At 36.0% G+C, this 23,842-nt stretch overlaps 1 protein-coding gene across 2 annotated transcripts in view; it reads left to right on the top strand.

The window, feature by feature from the left end:
* LOC105208477 (discoidin domain-containing receptor 2) overlaps positions 1–23,842 on the top strand; it is a 384,778-nt gene that overhangs the window by 81,151 nt on the left and 279,785 nt on the right. For both annotated transcript variants that reach the window (XM_011178347.3, XM_011178346.3), the window contains exon 4: positions 12,053–12,924. In XM_011178347.3, the coding sequence (XP_011176649.1) occupies positions 12,624–12,924 (301 nt within the window). In that variant the 5' untranslated portion in view covers positions 12,053–12,623. The remainder of the gene's footprint in view (positions 1–12,052; positions 12,925–23,842) is intronic.

Below are 23,842 nucleotides of genomic sequence, written 5' to 3'. Positions count from 1 at the left end.
AGGCAGCGCCGCCAGCAGTGGAGGTCGGCGATATACGAATGCGAAGGCAGCGAACAAATAAAGCGGTGAATAACCAGAAAAAGCATATGCATGCGGACTACACGATATATGCGGAAAATGTGTCTGGATAATTCGCATGTGGGCCACCAATGGACGGTAACTGAATGTGTGATGCAAAGAGAGGCAGGGAGACAAGTGCGAGACGGTAGACCTTCACGCTACCACAACACAATTTTGCGTGAACCAAGTGTACTATTCAAACAAACAAAGGAAAAAACACGTTATGATAGCGGGTGGTGGCGGTGAGCATGTGAATGTGGAAGCAAATCATGAAATTGCATGCCAGAAAATGCGGTAGTAAAAGCAAACTGGAGAGAATGTGCTGAGTGGCGCAGACGTTGGGCAAAAAAAATTGTTTTTTTTCATTACTCAAAAACTACAAAATCATCAACAACAACTACTACAAAATAGTGAATTCTTTTTAGTTCAACTTTTTTCTTGAACATTTTCCGGTAGCTACAACGCGAAAATTGCGCCGACAGTCTGGCGACGCGTTTTTTCTCATCCATTGCCGCCGTTGCGTTTGTCTCGCTGCTTTATTCATTCTTTATTTTTCATTACTTTTTATGCTAGTTTCTTGCATGCCACTGCCTAGGCTGATAGTGACCAGTCGCACAACTATTTAACTGTCGGTCAGTCTACGTTGTCAATGGCAGCCGCCATACAATGGTAAGTAGTACCGCCCACCGCCCGCTGCACAAAAAAAGTTGTTCAAGTGCAGTTCGGCGCTGCACCAGCTGACTGGCGGCTCGATTCGAGTGAATGTGTATATGAATGAATGAATGAATGTGCTTACCATTTATACAATGAGCTCAGCTGAGTGCCGGCTTTGCTATGCGCTTTCCCCACCCACACACATTCACTCACCCAGCATTGACTCAACTAACCATTGTTTAGTTTTTATTCGTATTTATTTGAGTTGTTGAAAAGTTTTCCCGCCATTGCCGCAAAGTATCCAATTAACAAATCCAAAGACAGTCTGTGCTGTTGGCTGGCTAGCAATTTGCAGTGGTTTTGCTGCTTACCACTCTACTGCTAGACGTTCTATTTACTCACTTAGACTACAGTTTTTCTATTCGAATTACACCCACCTTCTCCTAGCAGCAATGCAATTTAGAGTCTTTTTTACTTTTCTGTTTGATTGTTTTTGTTTATTTCTATTTAAATTTCTGTATGGATTTGCTTATTCTAACACATCAATTTGTTGTTTACTCTTATTGTTGTTATTGTTGTTATTTGTTTAAATCTAAAATATGCAAGAGCTCTTATTGTTCAAGAATATTTGTTTGCATACAATATTTTCTAGGTTAGGGACGATTAAATGGATCTAGATATTCCATTGAAACATCATAAAAAACAAAAGCACTTCTTCTGTTTTTAACCTTGATCGCAAAAGAGGTTTGAGAAGTGCCGGTTTAGTGGACAGATCTACAATTAAGAACGATGGGAGAACATTATTTCTTCGCCAAATGGAGAAAAAGTACTTTATGTTCGGCTTATTATTCGGCGTAATAGTGCTCTTTCATTGTTTTTCCACTTATCACTTAGATCATACCTTGTTAACCAAAGAAAATGGGTGCAGATCAACTTTCTGGCGGACAGTAGAGTACTCGTCTTCTATGGAACAGTCTCGTAGAGTAAAGTTTCATTTTTGGAATGTCATCGCCATGTTTAGTCGACGGTGAAGGAATGATACAGAAACAGATTCATATTCGGAATGAGCGAACCCGTCTCAGATCATCCGTTGAGTCCAATTTTACTTGACTCGTTCGAGAAAAAAATCTAACGGTCAGGATCTCGATGTCCAATTGAACGGCCAATAAATCCAATGATTCACGAGCTTAGCTATTTCAGGCATCAAATAGTCAGTTTTCAATGGACCGATGATTCCACCACACTAAACCGTTGTTTTTTCTGTATGCAATGACATCTCTTGAATCTCTTCAGATTACTCTTTGTTCCAAATGCAATTTTGCTTGTTTACACACACATTGAACCAGAAATGGCTCATCGCTGAACAGACTTTGGCTAGGAAACGTCGGATCTTCTTGGAACTTTGCAAGAGCCCGTAGAGCGAAACAATGTCGCTAGAGAGTCGAGCGACTTCAGTTCTTGCACAAACTGTATTTTGTACGCTTTCCATTTAAAACCCGGACGAAAAATGCGCCAAGTCGTTCCATATGTAAGCCCGAGTTGCTGCAAACGAGGCCGAATCGACTCTCCGCGGCCTTCCTGTACACTCTTAGATATGGCTGCTATATTTTCTTCACTGCGTGTGAGACGTGGTCTATTCGGTCGAATATTATCCAATAATGAATGCTGGGTGTCAAAATGTCTGATGGTGTTGCGATTATGTTGACCATATGTCGCAAATCGTATAGGGTTAATACTTGTATTCTTATTTTCTAATGTGATTTGATATTCACGGTTTTACCAAGCTATTTCATCTTGTTGGAGAATGACATTCCTGACTACCCCTAAAATTTGTTGACTTTGGACATAACCAAGTTCACAAAATTTCTTTTTCAGAACTAAGCACAAATTTCTTCTCGTGTGCAAATGTATTTTATAAATGGGTTCGAAGCAATCTTCCTCGCATACCTATTAACCGATCATAGGAGTTCTTGACAAATGCTCTATAAGGAAAATGTATGACAGTAATGTGGTAATAATTTATTAATAAAACCACTTTCATTTCATTGAATTCTCGTAAGTCATTTGTATATTGCAAAGCGATATTTTACTTGTACGAAATACTTCGTGAGAAGCAGTATCGATTACTGTCTAATGTTTATATGATCCGTTAATTTCTATAGTTTGGTCTAGTCGTCACAAAGTATTTCAGTGTTTTGAAATGAAGATTACTTTCGTGTATTTTTACTATGAAAGTCTCTATCATGTAGGCGATCATCATGTATCACGATCATCTAATTCCTCCTTAATACAATGGGAGTTCGGGTTCCCAACGGGCACCCGGGTATGGAACGACATTTAAAGTATCAATTTGATACTCAATCTTTCGATTACCATAGTCCTATTTTGGTAAAAAAAAAATAGTGTAGCTCTCTATTCAAATTCAAATTCTAATTTTCAGGCCTTATACATCAGGTCTTTATTACTAAAATACGCAAATCTTGTTAAAATTTAGAATTCATACCAGCATATTACATAGTTAAGCTTAACTGGTATACCTTGGAACCATAGGGAATATATTAATTTAAGTAATAAAGGTCACAAAGCCTCCACAAAGCATAGAACTCTCCTCGCCAAGCAAACGAAGCATGCAAATCACAGGCGGCTAATTTTACGCAAGTTTCTTGAATAGCTGCACAATCGGCGCGCCGACACCTTCACAGCGTGCCACCAATCAATTGTCGCTACCGCAGCCGCAGTCCCAACGGCAGCAACACCAACAACCATAGCCGCCGCCGTCATTCCTGGAATGCGTAGCATAAATTAATTGAAGGAAACGCACCAGACGCTGTGTGGCCTGTCAGTTTTAGCGACAAAGTAAAGGAAGCGGAACAACAACAACAATAGATGATGTAGTGTATGTGCATAACTAATTAGAAAAACAAATGCAGAGGCAAAGTGTGGCAAGTGCACGCCTATTACTGCAAAAGTAATGCAACAGACGTTGCATATGAAATTATGAACACACACACACACATATTTATAAAAACTGCATGTCAGGCGCGTGCAACAAGAAAGAATACTAATTTGTAGGCTGCATGTGGCTAAAAAAAAGTAAACAGCAGCAGAAGCAGACTAGCTGCAGACTTCAGCACAAACAACAGTAATAACAACAAACACTACAAGCAATTTGACAGACAAAACACAGACGCGTAAGTGATACCGCAAAGGGAACAAGTTGAAAGTGGTGTTGGAGGAAAATTAAAAATTAAAAAGAAATTAAAAACTAAAAAAGTCTAAAAATAATTTTTTATTTAAAAAAAAAAATAAAAAAAAAATCAAAAAATGTTGAAAATAAAATTAAAAAAATATTAAAATTAAAAAATATGACTTTGCGCCAAAAACACTGAAATCTCTGAGTGCAATTATTACTCTATTTTTTTGCGGCAAAGAAAGTGCCAACTCGGCACAAAGGTGGCAGTGTAGGCGGAATGTCTGCCACTTTTTTGCACAATTTCTGTGCAGTTTTTTATTTCTCGTGTGGCAACGGTAGTTTGTTTTTGTACTTTTGCCGCCGTAATAGCCGCTTTGGGTCCGCTATTCAGCCAAATGGCATAATATTAATTTGCGCGCCACACAATCCACAGTCGTTTTAAACATTTCACTACATAAATATCAACACACAAACAAATATCTATCTAAACAAATATCAAACAAACATTTGTGTGTACATTCACATACATTGTCCAGGATCTGCCGCTGTCTATTGTCGCCTTTTATAAATTGTGCATGTCCGCAAGCATATGCTGTGTTGCAAATGAATATGCATACATTTATTTGCTCAGAAGTCGGCTTGACTGTCTACTTGCCTACACACATAAACAAACAGACATCCATTTGTACATATGCGCTTGTGGCAATGGCTTTGTTGATTGTCTGTTTGCGGGCACAAACAGTAGAAGTATTCATACTCCTCCATTCATTTAGCCAATTTTAGCGGTAAAGTACAGATGTTCATTTTTTTGGCATTGCAAATATTTATATTGCATTCTTTTTTACAGTTTTATGGCATTGAAAGTACGATGTGTCATTTATTTTGCGGTTAACTCACACTTTGTTATGTTATTATTTTGGATATTATTTATTTTATTGGATTGAATTTTTAGTAATAATTTCGCAGAGATTCTCTGTTTGACATAAGAAGTGAATTCTTTAACAAATGATAGTAGAGAAAACGAAGAGGTTAGATATAAAAAAGGTTACAAGTAGACTTTTTACATAGGGGAATCATTTCATTCCAAAGAACATTCTTTGACATTTATTTTTTACGGGTAACTGGCGAATGACACGTGTAATGCTTTGCTCCAAGACCAGAATCGAAGCGACATTGTCCGCATTAGACTTTACATATCCACATAGGAAAAAGTGTAACGGTGTGATATCACACAATCTTGGTGGCTCTTTATCCCATATGCGGCAACTTTGCTTGTTTACATACCTCTTGAGCCCGAAATGGGCCTCATCGCTGAACAGAAAATGTGGGATCTTCTTGGAACTTTTCAAGAGCCCATAGAGCGAAGGAATGTCGCTTGAGAAGGTCGAGCAACTTCAGTTCTTGCACAAGCTGCTTTTTTTACCTTTTCAATTTAAGATATCGACGTAAAATGCGCCAAATCGTTCTATACGTCCGAGTTGCTGCGAACGGCGCCGGATCGAATCTCTTCGGTCTTCTGCTTAAGTGAAGGTGTTGCAAATAGTTCGCTCGGTAGGCCGATTATGTTGACTATAACTTGGGTGAAGCACCCTAAACACACTTTTTACAGAACTGTGAATTTTCGCAAAAAAAAATGAACAATTTGTAGAGGTTGTTCAGGCGTAAGTCTTTCCCAAACAATGCTGAAACAAAGTAAATGACAGCCTGACACGACTCATGCGTGATCTGTCAAAAAAAGGCTATTGAAAAAAGTATCTCTACTTGCTACTACTACTAATCCAAAATTTTCAGAATTTTATAACCTTTCTTTCCATTACATAATCTAAAAAAAAATTGTCAGTTTGTAAAATACGAATAGAACATGATTCTGAGAAAATCAGACATCGAGTTTTTTATATCAGTTATTTGTTCCAAATTAGCTTGAAATCATTATCGTTTTTATCACTCTGTTCCAAAATACTGAAAGCACCTAACATTCGAAAAGTCTCTGTCTGTCTCTCTCTCTCTCTCTCTCTGAATCTCAAAAGTTATACCCGATCTCTCAATGTAATCCATTATCCCTTACAACTTTTCACGATACTATACGATGTGACAACGCTAGTGGCCCATGTCGCCTTTTAAGCGTACATAACTTAACCAACATATTATGATATAGAGCTAACTTTTACCAGATTAAATTAAGTAATGTTAGGTTGAATTTAGTTGACTATTTCAATGGAGTCTTATATTTAGATTCAAATTAAATAAAATGAAATTCTAACTTTTTTAAATCATTCCGTGTTCTCATCGGAATATGGGTTCTTGAAAGTTGAGAATAAATGTTAACCTTAGTTCTTAAGAAGCTTGTTTAGGTTGCTGATCTCTTGGCCATATTTCTAGTATACTTAATAATATACTTATATTAGAACATAAATATTTTTAAATCTGAAAAATATAATCATCAACATAATTTTTAAACCGCTTTCCACCCAACCAACAACACTGTCGTTATACAATTTAACTCGCCACTAGTACTGTCATATTTCGCTGTCATGTTATTGATAGTGGCAATGGCATTGGTGTAATTGCAACAGAAAAAGTTGTAGAAACCAAACGCCTTTTGAGGTTTCATATTTTCTATGCACTCGGCAATTGTAAGACCGTTCAACTTTTTTGCTTTTCATACCAAAAATTTCTTTCAGCCCATTTGCTATCGTAGGCTTTTTTAATTTTCTTTTTCAAAGTGACTATTTTTCAGTGCTACTTACTTCTAATATGATTTTTTCTCTATTTTTTGCGAACTACTTTTTTGGTTATTTCCGCTTGTAATTTATACGCTGCACGAACGGGCTGCCTGGTGTAGGCGCAATTTTATAAATTAGGAAAGCGTATGAATGACTGTATGAATGGCGCAATGAATGGCCGCTATTAGCCGGCTGTCGCTTGTTGGGCGGTGTGCATTACACACCATGGACGCCACACTCAACGCCTTAATGGCACAATATGAAAAGACTTGGCGTAGGCCATGTGTCCGGCCAGTTGTGGAATTTAATCAACACTATGTACTCATGTTGGCGGAGAGGGTCACTTTGGACAATTGTTTTTTAGTGAATATGATTACATATTTCCATTGCTGTGAGTTAGCCGATTTTTTTCTTAAAAAAATATTTATTTTCACATAGCGCTGTTTATTGAAGATCAAGATGACTTTATAAAAAAATCTTTATCTATGGAAATTTCTTATACGAGTATATTTTATTGCATTAGTTATTGTTTCTATTAGAGATTTATTGAAAACATATTGGATTTTGTTTTACTAAATCTTATAGTGTATGGTATTCTGGTCTAATAGTTTTTGAATTCTCGCTAACTATACCTTCAGCTAGCCCGCCACAAACGACCTCACATACAAAGTAATAACATAAACTGTTAAAAATGTTTTAATTCTCTAACGAAAAAAGTCCCAAACAATAAATTTTATGGACAAGATGGTACAGAACAGCTCAGATTCGTATAAAAAATGAAAAACGGGAATGGCGTCAACCACACCTCTAGAACTACTCGACCAATTTCAATAAAATTAGCAAATTTTAACTTCTTTTTCTGAACCTGATGTTAACGGCGACATCCTATTTAACACCTTTAGAAATTTGAGAATGAAACTTTGCACTAATACCGAAATGAAGGTAGTTGTAGTAGTCGATAGTTTTTTAAGTTGTCCAAATCGAACTATAAATTTTCAAGCCTCCGGATACTGAACATGAGGATAATTTTTTACCGTAAGTATGGGTAAATGTCTCAGATTTCTTTAAGAAATTCATAAGGAATCTTTAATATGGCTATGTGCAAAAATTGGGTAACATCGAATCGTAATGATATTAGGTTTTTCAAATATCCCGTGCCAAATATGTCTTAGCAAAATGAATGTGTAATCTTGGTTATGATGTAGCTTGGTGGCAAATATCAGTGAAATCGATACAGGAATTACCACATTCCACATATACTAAATATAACACTGTACAACACTCGTCTGGGTATTGAACTGAAAAGTTTTATACACCATTCAACTAAAAGGAAAATGCCAGAAATTGAATCTCATCTCGTGGTTCCGCCCACTTATGGGTCAAAATCCATATCTCCGAAACTACTCGACCAATTTCAATGAAATTCGGTTTATAATAGCTTCCCAACGATATGTTGTGAAAATAGTCCAAATCAGATCACAACCACGCCTACTTCCCATATACCAGAACTTTGAACTCGATTTGAATTGTGTACTTTACAATATATAAAGTAAGCACGAGTGAAGATATCGGAACAGAATTTTGCAAAAATACAGCATTTAAAGAGTGGCATCGCCCTTCTAAATATCGTCGAAATCGGTCTAAAAGTTTTCAAGACCCTATATATCAAATATGAGGACCTCAGTGCTTCTAACAAATTTTTCTCCGAAAATATAGGCAAGTCTCTCAGAAAATTAGAAGAAATTCAGAGGGAATATGTTTCTTCTAACCCTTCTGCTATGTTAGGAAAAAATTACACATATAGTGTTTTGGGTCAATTTGGCCCACTTATAAAAACTCCACTAATAACACTATTTTATTGAAAGAGTTCATATTTTTTTATTTGAATAAAGTTAAGTGTATGTTAATTGTAGAAAATAGTTGAGATATGTATGTTTTAACGGCAATTTTCACAAACTAAGCTGCTGTGTTCCTTGTAAACAAATTTTTGGCACGTACCAGAAACAGCTGAATATTTGTTCGAATTTTTTGTATGATGACAGAAGAAACATCGCTGTCGTTTTTTGGTGGATTCATTTCTGGCAGAGCATAGGGCTGTGCAAAATATACACGATTTCCGATAATTAGGTTACTTTGTCGGCGTTTTTGATCGAGTGATGTAATAATAAACGGCAAAATGTTTGAAAATACTAGGTGGGTCAAATTGACCCAACAACGTAATAAGTGTAATGAAATTACATTTGGCATCCTCCAGCAGCAACATAAAAAACAGATATTATTTTAATTTTCATATTTATCTATTCCTTTTACTGCGGTTAACAAATAGAAGAAGAATCAATACAATACGACTAGACTAACACGCGAATTTCGACGAGTTTTACTGAAAATTGGGTCAAATTGACCCAAACATAGCAGAAGGGCTAATAATATGTCTCCGTGCCAAAAATTTGTGAAATCGGGTCATAACTTCCTGAAGTTCCCTAATGTTAGGGTTTCTTACAATGGACTTTATACCATATATGTATAAGCCGAATATGCGAGTCAAATTGTTTGTTATATTAATACAACTAAATAAATAAATTGCGAGAGTATAAAATGTACGGTTACAGCCGAACTTACCTGTATTTTTTAATCCTTTTTTCAAACTTCCAATTAAAATCTTTCGATTTTGGAGGCAAATTCTGAAAATCGGTGTGTACCCTTTTGACTTAAGATCTAATCACCCGTAAAAAATGAGTTAGGTTCAAGTCGATTTTGTCTGTTACTATTTATGAAATAATTATCAAAACAGCTCTATTTATAAAACCATAGTTGATAAATATTTTCCGACAAATTTTAAACCAGTTAAGGATCGCTTTCGCTACCTAGAAATATCTTAATAAGAAATGGGGTGACGGGACATCCCGTAGACTTTTTTAAGATGAAACGAACTCTAAATTAATAAAGTACAAACTTATAGGTGGGGGCACCGGCAACGGCTGCGTTAATAAAACAAACCCTGATGACGCCGAATATATTATTACAACGCTTCTGTGGAACCTAGTGAACATGAAGATTAATAAATATGTACAGTACGAACTCGGTAATCGCAACTAATAGAAATCTAGGTAGTTGCACTTATTGAGTTTGTTGCACCCAACGAGGAAAAATATATAACAAGAAATATGACAAATGAAAATCGTTTTATGATATAGAAAGCTTAGTTTTTTATTAAAAAATTTATTTTTTAAACAAATCGGGTATTGTTGTCTGCACTTTCTTCTTATTAAGCGTTTTTATTATAGCTCTTTCACGAAGCTCCTTCAGAAATATAATGTCTTTTATTGGAATATCGTTTTGCTCAGCCCACTGAATGCATGTATTAGAAGATTGCATAGCAACTGATCCTTTTATTTTAGGAGGTGGAATAACATCCGCTTCGCTATCATCAGAATTTTCAATTTCTACATTCATTTAGCTGTGAACGAATCATTTGGAATCAAGTTCTTGGAGCATTGATACAAAGATTGCGCGTTCATTTTCAATTTCTCTTTTTAGAATGCTGAGAGGAATATCGTCCTCTTCACTCCACTCAACATCTGGTTTCATTAAAATATTCCAGCACTTGCGAATGGAGCTTGCTGACACATTTTCCCATGAACTTGCAAGAAGACAGATAGCATGTCTTAAGTTGAATTCCTTTCTTTTTTCCTCCAGATGAGTGGTTTTATTCCCTATTAAATGCTCCAAAAGACTTTTTTGTAATAGACTTTTGTTAAGTTAATAACGTTTTGGTCCATTGGTTGGAGAATCGCGGTACAATTAGGTGGAAGACACATAACGGTTATCATTCCATCATCACTTTTCATCTCATTGTCTTTAGGATGACACGGGGCGTTATCCAAGACCAATAGGGCTTTTTTGGGAAGTCCCTTGGATTCTAGAAATTCGCGTACCTATAACAATCCAAAAAATACAAATAAATTTTAAACAAAAATTCAATACATTTCGTATTTTTCACCTCAGGAACAAACGTATGATGAAACCAGTCTTCGAAAAACATATAAGTCATCCACGAGTTCTTGTTAGCCTTGTAGACAACGGGCATTTTTTGAAAATTTTTGAATGCTCTAGGGTTTTTTGCTTTTCCAATGACAAAGAGCTTAACTTTGTGCGTACCCGAAGCATTTGTGCATGCGAGAAATGTTATTCTTTCCTTACTAACTTTCCGACCAGGAGCAGATGATTCCTTGAAGCTCACCAACGTTTTATCTGGTATCTGCCTGAAAAATAATCCGGACTCGTCGGCATTGTAAATTTGTTCTGCAGAAAGATGAAGCTCCTTGATTTTATTTCTAAAACGTATTACAAATGGGCCGACGGACGCTGTCTTATTGGAAAGCTTCTCTCCACAAATTTTCAAGTGGCGGAGGCCATATCGCCTTTTGAAATTAGATACCCAACCATTACTTGCATGAAAACATCATGTCTTTTCTCTTATTTTCTCATGGAGCTTGCGAGCTTTTGCTTTGACGATACCGATGGATATAGGCACATTTTCACTCCTTTGTTTCAAAAACCACTTGTAGAGAGCCTTTTCCATTCTTGGGTATTCACAAGATTTTAAGGTTTGCCGTTTTCCTGGCCCAGCTTCCATATTTGTGGCATATTTAAGTATACAAGCTTTTTTCTTCTTTATTCTCGTTATTGTCGACTTGTGAACTTTATAATCAATACAAAGAGCTTTTGTCGATACACCACTTTCTAGTTTATCCAAAATTTCAGTTTTTTCTTTAATTGTTAGTTTTATTAATTTTTTTGTGACCACCATGACTTTTACACATAAAACACTACTGGCGTGTTGCAAAATAAACTGATAATGAAAGTCATTTGTTGACAATTGCTCTTAACGCACACAAAAAACAGCAAAGTCGACAGAGCAACGGTAAAATAACGATCAGTTTGTGAATACATAACAAAAAAATGCCATAAGAAGAAACCGACAAAAAAAGAACTGAAGCAAAACATATTTAGATGTAAAGTTGCAGTTATTGAGGTCAATATTTTTGAGTAGTTGCACTTATAAAGGTTACAATGCTATGTTTTATAGTGTTGCATGAATCGTGTATCGCGTGTATCGAGGGTTGCGGTTACCGAGTTTATACTGTATATCCTTCGTATTCGTGTTAGTGAATTTGAGTTCCGTGGTTAGTTTCAACACGATTCTTATAAGGTTGATGTTAAATAGCTGGTAAAGTTGACTCATAGAAATCTGCTAAGTTGCTATTACTACATAAATAGAAATAAATGCTGAGTCATCAAATTTTAATTTTTCAAATTATTATCTAGTATGTAAATATATTAAATAATTAAAATTATAAAACACAGTTCATTAAAACATTTGCAAATAAACACTTTCCTTTTGGTCTCTTTCTCATTTCAGCCACTCACGTGCAACAGCGCAGTAATCACCTAACGGCAATTCGCAGCGTTTTAGATTAAAATAAGCTACTTGTGTTAAGCGTTTTGCATAAACCACCTACACCCACCTTAATGTTGTACCAATACGCAATCTAATTAAATTAATTCGACATTTGTGCAAAGTTCAAACAGAAAATCGACGAACAAATTGCCAATACACACATACTACTAGTTGGCAGTTAAAACGTTATGCCGCTAGCGTGCCGTTATTTTAACTGTTACTGCAACCATTCAAGTGAAAACTACGTGCAGGGCCGGCATAACAGCAACAACAATTGTGACAGCAATAACAAAAATACACGCAACATTGACATTGGCCTCGGACAACAACAACTAAGCAATCAACCTTTCGCATTCGTTCATGCCACATTCAACACCGCACAAAATCAAATGGGTGGCAACCTTTTGCCGGACAACTAACTACAAAGTGTGCGGGCATAAAAGCGCCAAATAGAAAGAGGAGGTGAAAAAAAAACTAAAGTTCAGCGAACAGTGAATGCGGAAAGTCAAACGAAAACGGAAAATATCATAAAATGGCTACAATAAAAATTCGACAATTGAATTCATTTAAATTGCAACAGCAGCACCAGCAACGGCAGCGACAGGAGTCGCCGAAAGCTAGCTGCCGCGCCGCATTCGCTCTGCTGTTTAGCCGTTGTTCATGTTGCGCAACAAATTATTTGAAAAGTTATTGCCGCATTAAGCGTCATGGTGTTAATAAAAATAAAACTTTATGTTGGCTGACATTGACTTTGATTTTATTGAGCTGCAGCAGTTGGCATGGACGGCGCGGCGGACGTGGCGGTGGTGCGCTCTGTTATGCGCTCGATATCGGTAAGTGCTACAGAAATTTACATACAAACAAACATACACACAATAAAATAATGTAAAAGTATTCACAAATAGCTCTCCTCCTCCCTCCCTCCACTAATCCGAATTTGACTTTAGCAATTTTTGCATTTAATTGCTGCTGCCGCTGCTATATTCAACACCCCTTTTGTTGTGCGCACTTTTATTGCTGCTCTCCTCGCTATTTTGTAGCAATTTTTAGTGCCATCAGGTGCACTCAGTTCTCAGCTCACACAATGGTGGCAACATTTTATGCAGCAACAACAACATTTCAATTGCCAACAAATTGTATTCAAATTGCGTATAATAATTTTGGCACTTTGGCTTATAGCTGCGAATTTATGTTGCAGTTTTGTTGCCTTTTGTGTTTATTTAATTACATAATCAATTACCTGGTAATTGAAAGTGAATGATGTGTAATGATCACAAATGGCGCATTAAATATGTTGGGCGGGTGGTGTGAAAGAGAGAGAGATAGTGTGATTGCGTAAGTGAGTTTCGTTAGATTGGCCGAAGTTTAGACAAATATTTAGACTTGTATTTAGCTTAGTATTAGACTTGCAATTTTTATTATTTGTTCAAAATGTTTAAACGATATTAGTTTAAGTGATAATTTGCACTTTTCTGGTAGTGATCTCTTAGGTGGAAGATCTATATGATTTATGAGACTAAATCTAGAGAATTTGTTTTACATAAAGTCTAATTTATTTATATAAATTTTTCATTAATATATGAATACTTGTATAAAACTTCGTACAGAATAACACCTTTTTTAAATAAAAAAATGTGTCCCAAGAAATTGTTCACCCTCCTTATATTAATGAGTGACATCATTACCATATTACTATTGTTTAAATGTCATAAATAAGTCGAAATATTTCAAGTTTCACATATATAAGTACAATCAAAACTGTTCTTGACTTGCCATGTTTAAAACCTATATAGAACCTTAGATATATTATGAATACCATATATGTACTTCTTTCAACGATACAACACTGATACTGTAATAGTTACATGCTTACTCTAACCAGTCTCGGAATGATCGCTTCCTGGAATAGAACTCACCATTTTCGATATTGTCTGTAGTTTGTTTTGTGGAATTGGGTTAAGTATATAATTCTCGGTCAAATAACGTTCAATGACCGTTTCTATTTCACAGACCCGACTGTCATGAAAATGATACTTACTTTATTGTCCGCCTATCGCTGTACTTTTGCTTTTCTCAGGTGAAGCAAACACAAAATTTCTTTAAAAACATTTAATGATATTATGATCACAGCTGACGTTTAACTACCCCAGACCTGAACTATCTGCTCCGTCGTTGTGGTTTCATTATGACTATTTATAAACTGAAATTTCAGTTGTACTGACTCAATAAAAACGATAATTTAAAAAAATATTAATTAATATAAAAAATTTCAAGTTTATAGTTCAGTTAACACGTCTCTTCAATCTTCATATTTTATTTTAAATTTATCAAGTTTTTTACGAAAGCATTGGAGAACATCTTATCTCATCATTGTTTGGCATTAAAAAGGGTGATCCAAGTAGAGATTATTATTTCAATAGCCTGTTTTTGACATCACGTGTGAGTCGTGTAAAGCTGACATGTTATTTTTGTTTAGTATTTTCTGGAACATGGAAAGATTTACTGAACAACCTCTACAATTTGTTAAATTTTTTTGCGAAAATTCACGATTCTTTAAAAAATGTGTTTCGGGCGCTTCGCTAAACTTATGGTCAACATAACGGGCTACTAAGTGTACTATTCACATCACTATCACCCTTCTTGAGATCCAGTATTCATTATTGGATAATATTCGACCGAAGAGACCACGTCCAGTACGCAGTGAAGAAAATGTAGCAGCCATAGCCGAGAGTGTACACGAAGACCATGGATAGTCGATTCGGCGCCGTTCGCAGCAATTCTGATTTACGAATGAAACGACGTATTGGCGCATTTTACGTCGAGATCTTAAATCGAAGTCGTACAAAATACATCTTGTTCAATAACTTAAGCCGCTCGACCATCCCAAGCGAAGCGACATTGCTCCACTCTATTGGATCTTGAAGAAGATCCGACGTTTTCGAGCCGAAATCTGTTCATTCATCCAGAAAAAAACGGTTTGGAGTGTTTTTTGGGCCGAAGAGAACCTAACCGTCAATGGCAACCGTTATCGCATCGTAATGACCGACTATTTGATGCCTGAAATTTGATCTCATGATCTCGGTCACATTTAGTTTCAACAAGACCGCACCACTTCCCACAAATCACATCAATCAATGGTTGGAGAGAACACTTCGGTGAACAGGGCCGATCGATTGGCCACCAAGATCGAATTATCACACCGTTAGACTTTTTCCTGTGGGGATATGCAAAGTAGAAAGTATATGCGGAAAATCCCGCTTCGAATCAGCCTTTGGAGAAAAACGCCACGAGTGCCAGTCATTCAGTCGAAATGCTCGAACGTGACACCGAAAATTGGACTCAACAGATGGACCATCTAAGACATAGCCGCGGTTCACGTTTGAAATTTCTTAATTAAAATGTTGTATTTGTGCTCCATTCTATGCTGGAAATGTTCCGCTGTACCGTTTCCTCAAGAATTTCTGGATCTGGTATATCTCCCCTTTATGAAAACTTATGTGAATTTGATCTTTTTTTATTTTCAAGGTCTTGACCAAATATGAGAATTATGAGACCTATAGACCCATTTGAAATTAGAAATTAGTCATATTCCCTGGAATCTTCATAGATGGTCTAGCTAAATAAAATAATACATCATATGATGAGTAAAGCTTTTTAATTTTTCTGATACCCTTTTTTTAAATGAGGATCGCAGAATAATAATCAGCTAAAGGTTTAAATTTAAATACAACTCTTGAAATGGATATAAATGTTTTATAATCCCAAATATCCCCAAAATTGAGAAAGAATAGTAGAAAGTGTTTATACATATGTTGGTTTATACACAGCAACAATACATAAATTCAATTGTATGCACATTCCAAAAAGTAGTGCTGATAGTATTCCCTAAGTGTTACACAAGCATTAGCTGCTAACTCGCTGACCCACTTCCCACATAAATCTCCAAGGAAAACAAGAAAGCGGCCCAAAAGCAATGACATCAAAGAGGAGGCAAAGGAGAAGAAGAAGCAGCAGAGAAAGCAGCAGAAAAAGACTAAATTGATTTTCATAATTAAATATAATTCATTACCAGCAATCTGTCATGCACAGCGTTCATCAATATGCAATACAGCTGGGAACTGTACCAAACAGACAGACGAACAGATGTACAAACGAATGTATGTATGTGTGTGTGTGTGATTTGAAAGTAATACGCGGACAACAGTTGATTGTTGGGCCAGCCGAAATGAACGATGAAAAGTTGGAAACACCAAACATGTGTGTGTGTGTGTAGGTTTGCCTGTGAATTTGTATGAATGAGTGATTGCAATAATTACATTTACTCGTTTGTGTGTTGATGTGGATTTATCTAATTATTTGTTTGTTTGTGTATAAGCATATAATTAAGTAATTGCGTTTTGTAAATGAGTTTTCGGCTTGTACGTCAACACACCGACACACACACAAGCGCGCGCTGGTGGCCTTTCACTAAAACTTGTTTATTTTATATTTATGATGCTTGTAATGTGGGGTTTGCAGTGTGCCCCCCAACCGGCTGAGAAGATGCTGATTAAGTGGGCCGCTGACGGCCAACAGATTTTCTTATTTCAGTGCTTTTTTTTACAAAAACAAAAATTACTTTCAACACTGCGCGGCATGACCGCCACGAGTGAACGTCTTTTTTTCTTTATTCTAACGGCATGTTGCTGCCACAGCGTGTGCCACATGTTGCGCGAATATGGTTTGCTGAGCTCAATAAATATGTGTGCTAAAGTATTTTAGTTGATTTTCAGTTTCATTTCACGCATGCTCCTTGCCCCCCAAGTGCCACTGCCTTCAACCCACCCATTCTTTCATTTATCTATTTATCTCACTAAAGTTATGCCTTCACTTCGCAATCTTTTCTCGCTTTCATTTATATTCCTCAGCGTATTCATTATTTTCGTTGCACTCAGTTTTTGTGTTGGCGCTTTCGCATTTTATGCTTTGACTTATGGCGCTTAAACACTGAATGATTGCTTATAATTATTCACTTAATGATAATATTTTTGCTTGTTGATGTGCCAGTCGAAAACAATAAAAAGGGTAATTAGGACGAGAAAATAAAAAAAATACATACAATGAAGCACAAACACAGCGCTTTGTGAATACTTTATGACCCTTACTTAGCTTGTGGCATCTAACAGCTCTTCAAAATTTGGTACTTGAAGAAATAACTAAAATAAATCACTCGCTTCTAGATCCGAGAGAATCACTTCAAATTGTCGGTTTTATATTACTTTTGACCTCTCTTTACATAATTTTTAGAATAGTCTTATTGATGCTAACTAGACTTTACAAGCAGATTTTGTATTCACTTCGAGATCTATTAATGAAGGTCCAAGAGCTGTTCTAGTTTCTGGTAGAATTTAATCCCAAGTCTTTATTATAATCTAATTGAAGCCCCTACACTGATTTTTCTCGGTAGAAAAGAGTATCGATCTTTGATAATACCTAACAAACCCTGGCTTTTATCGGCTCTTATTGCATCTTATTTCCCTGGTGTAAATGTTCCTAGAAATTTCCTACGAGTATATTAGACAACAATGCACTTAACGGCCACAACATCAAGCAAAAGATTATAAATCGACTCAAAAAAGGTGCAGAGGCTAGGCTTAGTGGTTTCCAAATCAATTTTTTTTTTCGTTTTTCGGTCCTTCGGAATTTAGACGAATTCATTATACACATATTTAAAATTATGCTAGCACTCCCGAAACGATAGTCAAAAGAGATTGTTCCAAGTAAGAAACTCGTTGTTCCATTAGGAATATAGTATGTATTTAATTGGCCTAAGATCCGTTAATTAGATTATAGCCAAATAGTTAACAACGCTCCATTCTTCTCTTTTCTTCTCATACCGGCACGAGTTGGAAATCCCAAGTGAAAACAGGTCGCTTTCCATCTGGTCTTTCCAATGGAGTGGAGGTTTTCCTCTTCGTCTGCTTCCACCAGCGGGTACTGCATCGAACGCTTTTCAAGCTAGAGGGTTTTCGACCATTTTTATTCGCTGGACTATGTCTATGTCGTCGAATTACACATACAGCTCATCATTCCATCTTCTGCGGTATTCGCCGTTGCCAATGTTCAGAGGACCATAAATATTCCGCAAAAACTAAACCAAATAATAAGCGACTTGTAGAGTTTGATTTTGGTTCGTCGATATAGGAACTTACCTTGAGTAGGCAATTACTCAATCCAAAGTAGCCCCTGTTGGCAAGAGTGATCTTTTCGATTTTGAGGCTGACATAAACCAAATTTTAGGAATATAGATCCATTAAAAAATTTGTGTCCACTATAGAATTCAATGTTAGATCTATTAGAAAAAGTTCCGTCAAGGACTTATTCAGTAACCGACTTTTAAGTTATATAGTTTTTCTTACATATTATAAAAATTCACTCTTCAGCTCTTTCAAGCTTTTCGAATACGGTCAAATCTAAAAAAATTATATCTTTTTGACAAATACGATTGGGCCTATAGAATACTATTCAGAAACATACATACTTCGTCCGCTGATCCTAGAGAAGTTGGTCTTCATTGGACAAATTTTCGTTCGTTAAATGACAAAAGTTTTTCTTGAAATGAGCTCCAATAATCCAGTGTAAATTGGGTTACATCCTATACTTTAGGGACTGTTAAAGATCTAGACCATTTTTATGATAATATTATTATGAACTTCATTGTAGATCGATCAGCGCCGTCTATTGCATAATGAAACCAACCACACCACAACCACATAACAGACCTCAAATATAAATGACGCAAAATGTTGACTAAGTTATGGCAACGGAAATATCAACTATGTACGCTTAACTCAGTAGTATATAGTAGTAGTTAATAATAATCTTAATCTCTGCACACCGCTACATTGATTGCTTTGATCAATTCAGTTTACCGGGATTTGTAAGAATTTATGGCAAACTTAAAACGATCGCAATAGCATATTAAGCACAAGCAACTGGTAAATGATAGATTAAAATTGCCTTCAAGCGTGCAAGCCGTAGTGATTGGCTGATGCAACAGCATATGCACAACATTCCATTCATGCGTGCCACTATTTAGTCCAAGCGAGAGCACACATATGAAGTTAATAAGTATAGTAGCTACTCCACACAACTAAACTCGTAAATGTCCAACAATCAGCCTTTGACGTTGCGGCATAGTGGGGTTAGGGGTAAAAAATGCGCGAAGTGTTGAGGTGTAAAAAGTGCAGTGGCGCGCACAAATGTCAAATAATAGTGTGGTGGTCGTTGACTGACGGCCAGCATTGACAGTTGGCCAAGAGCAAAAGTTGAGTGCGGCAGCTAAGGTATATGTAACGAACATTTTAACTGTATAGCCACATGAGATATAGGCCATATCATATATTTACGCCCCATTCAAGTGACGTTATTGAAATGAGTTTATCGTGATTGCAATGTATCGCTTGCTACATGCCACATATGTATGTGCATTAAAGGGTGGTTCGAAAACTAAGTTGTGATAGTTAACTTGGATTCCGCTTAAAATTCTCATAATTTGTACAAAGTTAAATTCTTCTTAATAATTGCCGAAAGTTTGTACACCTCGGGTATTGAAATTTTCAACACTTTTTTTCAATCTAAATCATACTGTTCCATCACAATTATATTTACTACTTGGCAACCGCTTTTTCACTTCCCATGAGTCTTAGAACGAAAATTTAAGATTTACCAGCCGAAAGTTTTATCTCTTACACAACTTTCCCGTGTCTGCCGGATGTCCGGTCACTTCTTACAAGACATGAGATGATGTAACGCTATGTCTTCACACTTCTTACAAATAAACATCGAAACTCAGAGCCAGTGCCAGTCTTCTTAAGAGGCCTAAATCAGAGATAAAACATTCCGTATATTTTCCAAATCAGTAACGAACCCTCAAGGATTTATGAGGTAGTCTACCATAGTGCCCTTCTGCAAGCCTTTTCTAGTAGAGAACTAAATATTGGATATCTAAACAGATCTAATCAATATAACCTCACGGAATTTGTCAGGAGACGTCTCTTCGTCGATTCAAATAAGTCTTCTCCTTAGAACTTATTGCTTATATATTTTATTTTTTAACTCGTAAGACTGAGGATTTTAACTTTAGACTACTGATACCCATGTCACAGTAGTCTTGTAAGGTTATGTGGTCTCAAAACCTGATTACTTCTAAAAAATATTTTTCGGTTATACAGACGAAATTTCGAATGGGAATCCTCCATTCATAGACCGTCCTGCTTCGAAATACTTTCGCCAAAGATGCAAGGTTTCTTTCGGAAAAACAGTCGAAAGCACTTCGTGAAAACAATGTTTCGAAGATCTCTTTTAGGTTATGATATGATTAATTTGTACCATCATTTATTTTCGGAATGGGTTTATCGTTGAGTTGTCCTGGCAGCATTATCCATCGGAATTTCCATCGATCTAAAAACGGGGTCAATCATTTGACTTTTGGACTACCATGTACTCAGCAAATGCTGTGCTGGTCATCCACTGCAATAGACTAGTCGTCGCGACTGCCAACAGCCAAACCAGTTCTCTCTATTAATCTGTGCACAATTTTTCCTTTAAGATTCCATTCACTGATATCAGCAAATCAGTGTTAATAAATTTCTCAAGCTTTTTCGCGTCGCTCAAAGCGTACACATATCAAAATGGACCATGTAAGGCTTAGGCAGCCGGTCACGCCGCAGTTGCGAATGTACGGCGGACAAAGTGTTGAAAAAATTAAATAACAATTAATAGTTGGTGTAGCGGAAAATCGCATTGCGCATGCGCGCGCTATTAATTTTGAAAATACGAGTGCTATTTTGCGGCAATTGCTGTTGTTGGCATTGTGGTTGTTGCTTTTCAACTATCGTGTGTGTAACATAATGTAAGCGATAAATTTCATATGCGCGATTCGCTGATAACGCTTAGCCGCCAGTTGGCTTGTGACAGCTGGCATGGCTTTGTGGCGTTATTTCACATCGCGCACTATCCATATGAAGATATTTATGTGCATATGTGCCGTTAGTGTGCGATTTTTGCAGCATGCTGTTGTTGACATGCATTTAAGATACAAATCGCAACCAGTGGGTTTTTGGGGTCTGCGGACTGCGCACGCAAATTAATGGCATTTCCTGGCATAATATATTGACATTATTGCGGATTTTATTTGTAACCATTATTGTTTTGTTGTTGCCCACTGTGGATTTCGCATTTAGTGTCGTTCGTTTTGATTCATTTAGCCACGATTTAGATTATTGGAGTGCTGGCTAATAAAGTTGCTACGGATAAAGTTAATGGGCACTAATATCCATAAGTAACTCAAATTAGATATTTTCAATGGTTTCTGGGTTATCAATTAGCAGCTGATTGCTGGTGAAAGCATGTATTTCGGGGACTTTTTAAATTTTTCGGTTTTAATATGGAACTATTAAATAGGATTTACATCAGTTTTGTAATCTTTATGGACTCAAAGCTCGTATAATTGTCAAGTACATGCTCCGTTGGTCTTAAAAACATGTACTAGTTTCTTATCTACTCAATTTTTTTAGACTACCATTTTCGTAGCCCTTATTATTATCTCTTCTCTTGTAATTCCTCGTTAGAAATACAGTGGAACTTTCATAGCTCGAACTTCTATAAGTCGAAGTTCTCCATAACTCGAACTCTTGAAATGGCAAAAGCAGTCAAATTTCATACAAAATTCTCTCCATAAATCGAACTTTTCGACCAGGGGATAATAAAAAAATTAAAATATTACTATCGAGGCAGTATTTTTAAAGAGTTTCTCTATATCATATGGAGGCTAACAAAAAATATGATATTATACCTATGGATTTCCTAAATTGTGTAACAAAGACAAGTCGCCAAACAATAGCAAACTGCAACAAACAAAATTACAGAATACATGTTTTAACGTATAAACATAAAACTTTATGTGAAATAAATGAATAGAACTGTGTCTAAATCTATAGTTTAGAACTTTTTCAAAAATTGAATATTTTAATGAAAATTCTATAACTCGAAGTCTCTCTAACTCGAAGTCTCTCTAACTCGAAGTTTTTTTTTGTGGATTATGGTGATTCGAGTTAGAGAAGTTCCACTGTATTTATTATTATTGGTAGTCGCCAATGTAAGCCCAAACCATTACCATTACACCGTTAGTTTTGACAATGCTTAATAAGGGTCCTTGAACTTTATTACCGGTGGGTATTTGATCGATATAAATTGATATGTTATCTAGGTATAAGTACTGTTATTTACAAAGAGCTTCACACTTGAGGTGAAAGAAATACTTTTTGTGTGGAGGTGTAGGGAATCGGAATATACAATTATTTGGAACTACTCTCATCACTTGGTTAATGTCCATGAATTTGAGTCTTTCAAGTAAACATTCTCTTGGGTGGTGTATATCAGAAAAAAATAAATTATATAAATCATACCTCTTCATCATTTTATTCAAATCACTGTATTGTCTCATAACTTTATATTGTTAAACAACGAAATAGGAGAGTTTTATTCATAATAGAGTAATACTTCCCGTAATAATATTTTATCCAACTGAATGATAAATTTTGGAATCGTTTGTTTCGATTAAGCCAATACTGACCAAAGGTCAACGATTGCTATAACTATTCCCGTAACATCTTAACTAAGCTGAGTCACAAATATTTTGAGAACCGTGTTAAAGGGACTCTGAAGGCAGACGGACCTTTAATATAATCTTCTGATATATATTGGAGAAAATGTCATGGAATGACATCACATATCTCAACATTGGACTTGTGACCGCCAACATCTTTCTTAATCAAAAATTTATTTAATTAAAGAGATCTCAGAATAATATAAAATTTTTCAGCGTGATCGAAAACTGTTAAAAAATGTTCTAATGTAACTAAGATAAGAATGAGGAGCGGGGATGACACAATAAACCTAGGGCTTTGAAATGCAACCCTCTAATAAACCAAGTTTGTTAAAAAATCGCGAGACGGACTTATGTCTTTCGAACGATTATGGAGGCTATGGAGGATTACCGTATTATTTTTCATGAACAAGCAACGAGACGTAAAATTTTAACAAACGAAAAAGTAAGCAATGAACACAAACTCTTCAATTGGACTCTCCAAACATATAAAATTTTGATTTTACAATTCCCGATATTTTTTGAACAGAACACATAACCTCAAAACTGATCATTTTAACAATCAAAAAACAAGCAATGAACACAAATTCTAATGTACTTCAGGGTTACAACAATTAGACTCTCCAAACATGTAAAATATTGATTTTACAATTCCCGTTATTTTTTTAACACAACACCTAACCTCAAAACTGATTAATATTTAGTATAACAACTGTCAAATCAGCTTTAAAATCTCATCAAGCTTAAAATTTTCTAACATCAATACTAGAATTTTAAAAAGTATATCGGAAAGGTAATTGCTCCGAATGTATTGACCTTTTCATCCTTGAGTCTTCTTTTAACTTTCGTCAATAGTGTTGCCATATTTTCATATCATATTTTCGCTTCAATTGCGTTTGTTTCCCCACTTTATATATTCAAAATATTGTAATGATTTTTGTTGTTTTTTATACTCGCGCAACATGTTACACAGAGTATAATAGTTTTGTTCACTCAACTGTTGTTTGTAAGTCCTAAATCTAAATCCAATATATAACGAAAAGATCAGGGTGACGAGTAGAGTGTGTGTCCGTCTGTTCGTTCCTCTGTCTGTTCATCCGTAC

The sequence above is a fragment of the Zeugodacus cucurbitae genome, chromosome 3 (genome assembly GCF_028554725.1).
Source record: "Zeugodacus cucurbitae isolate PBARC_wt_2022May chromosome 3, idZeuCucr1.2, whole genome shotgun sequence".
Taxonomy (NCBI): Eukaryota; Metazoa; Arthropoda; class Insecta; order Diptera; family Tephritidae; genus Zeugodacus; species Zeugodacus cucurbitae.
This window is presented reverse-complemented; position numbering and strand designations above follow the sequence as displayed.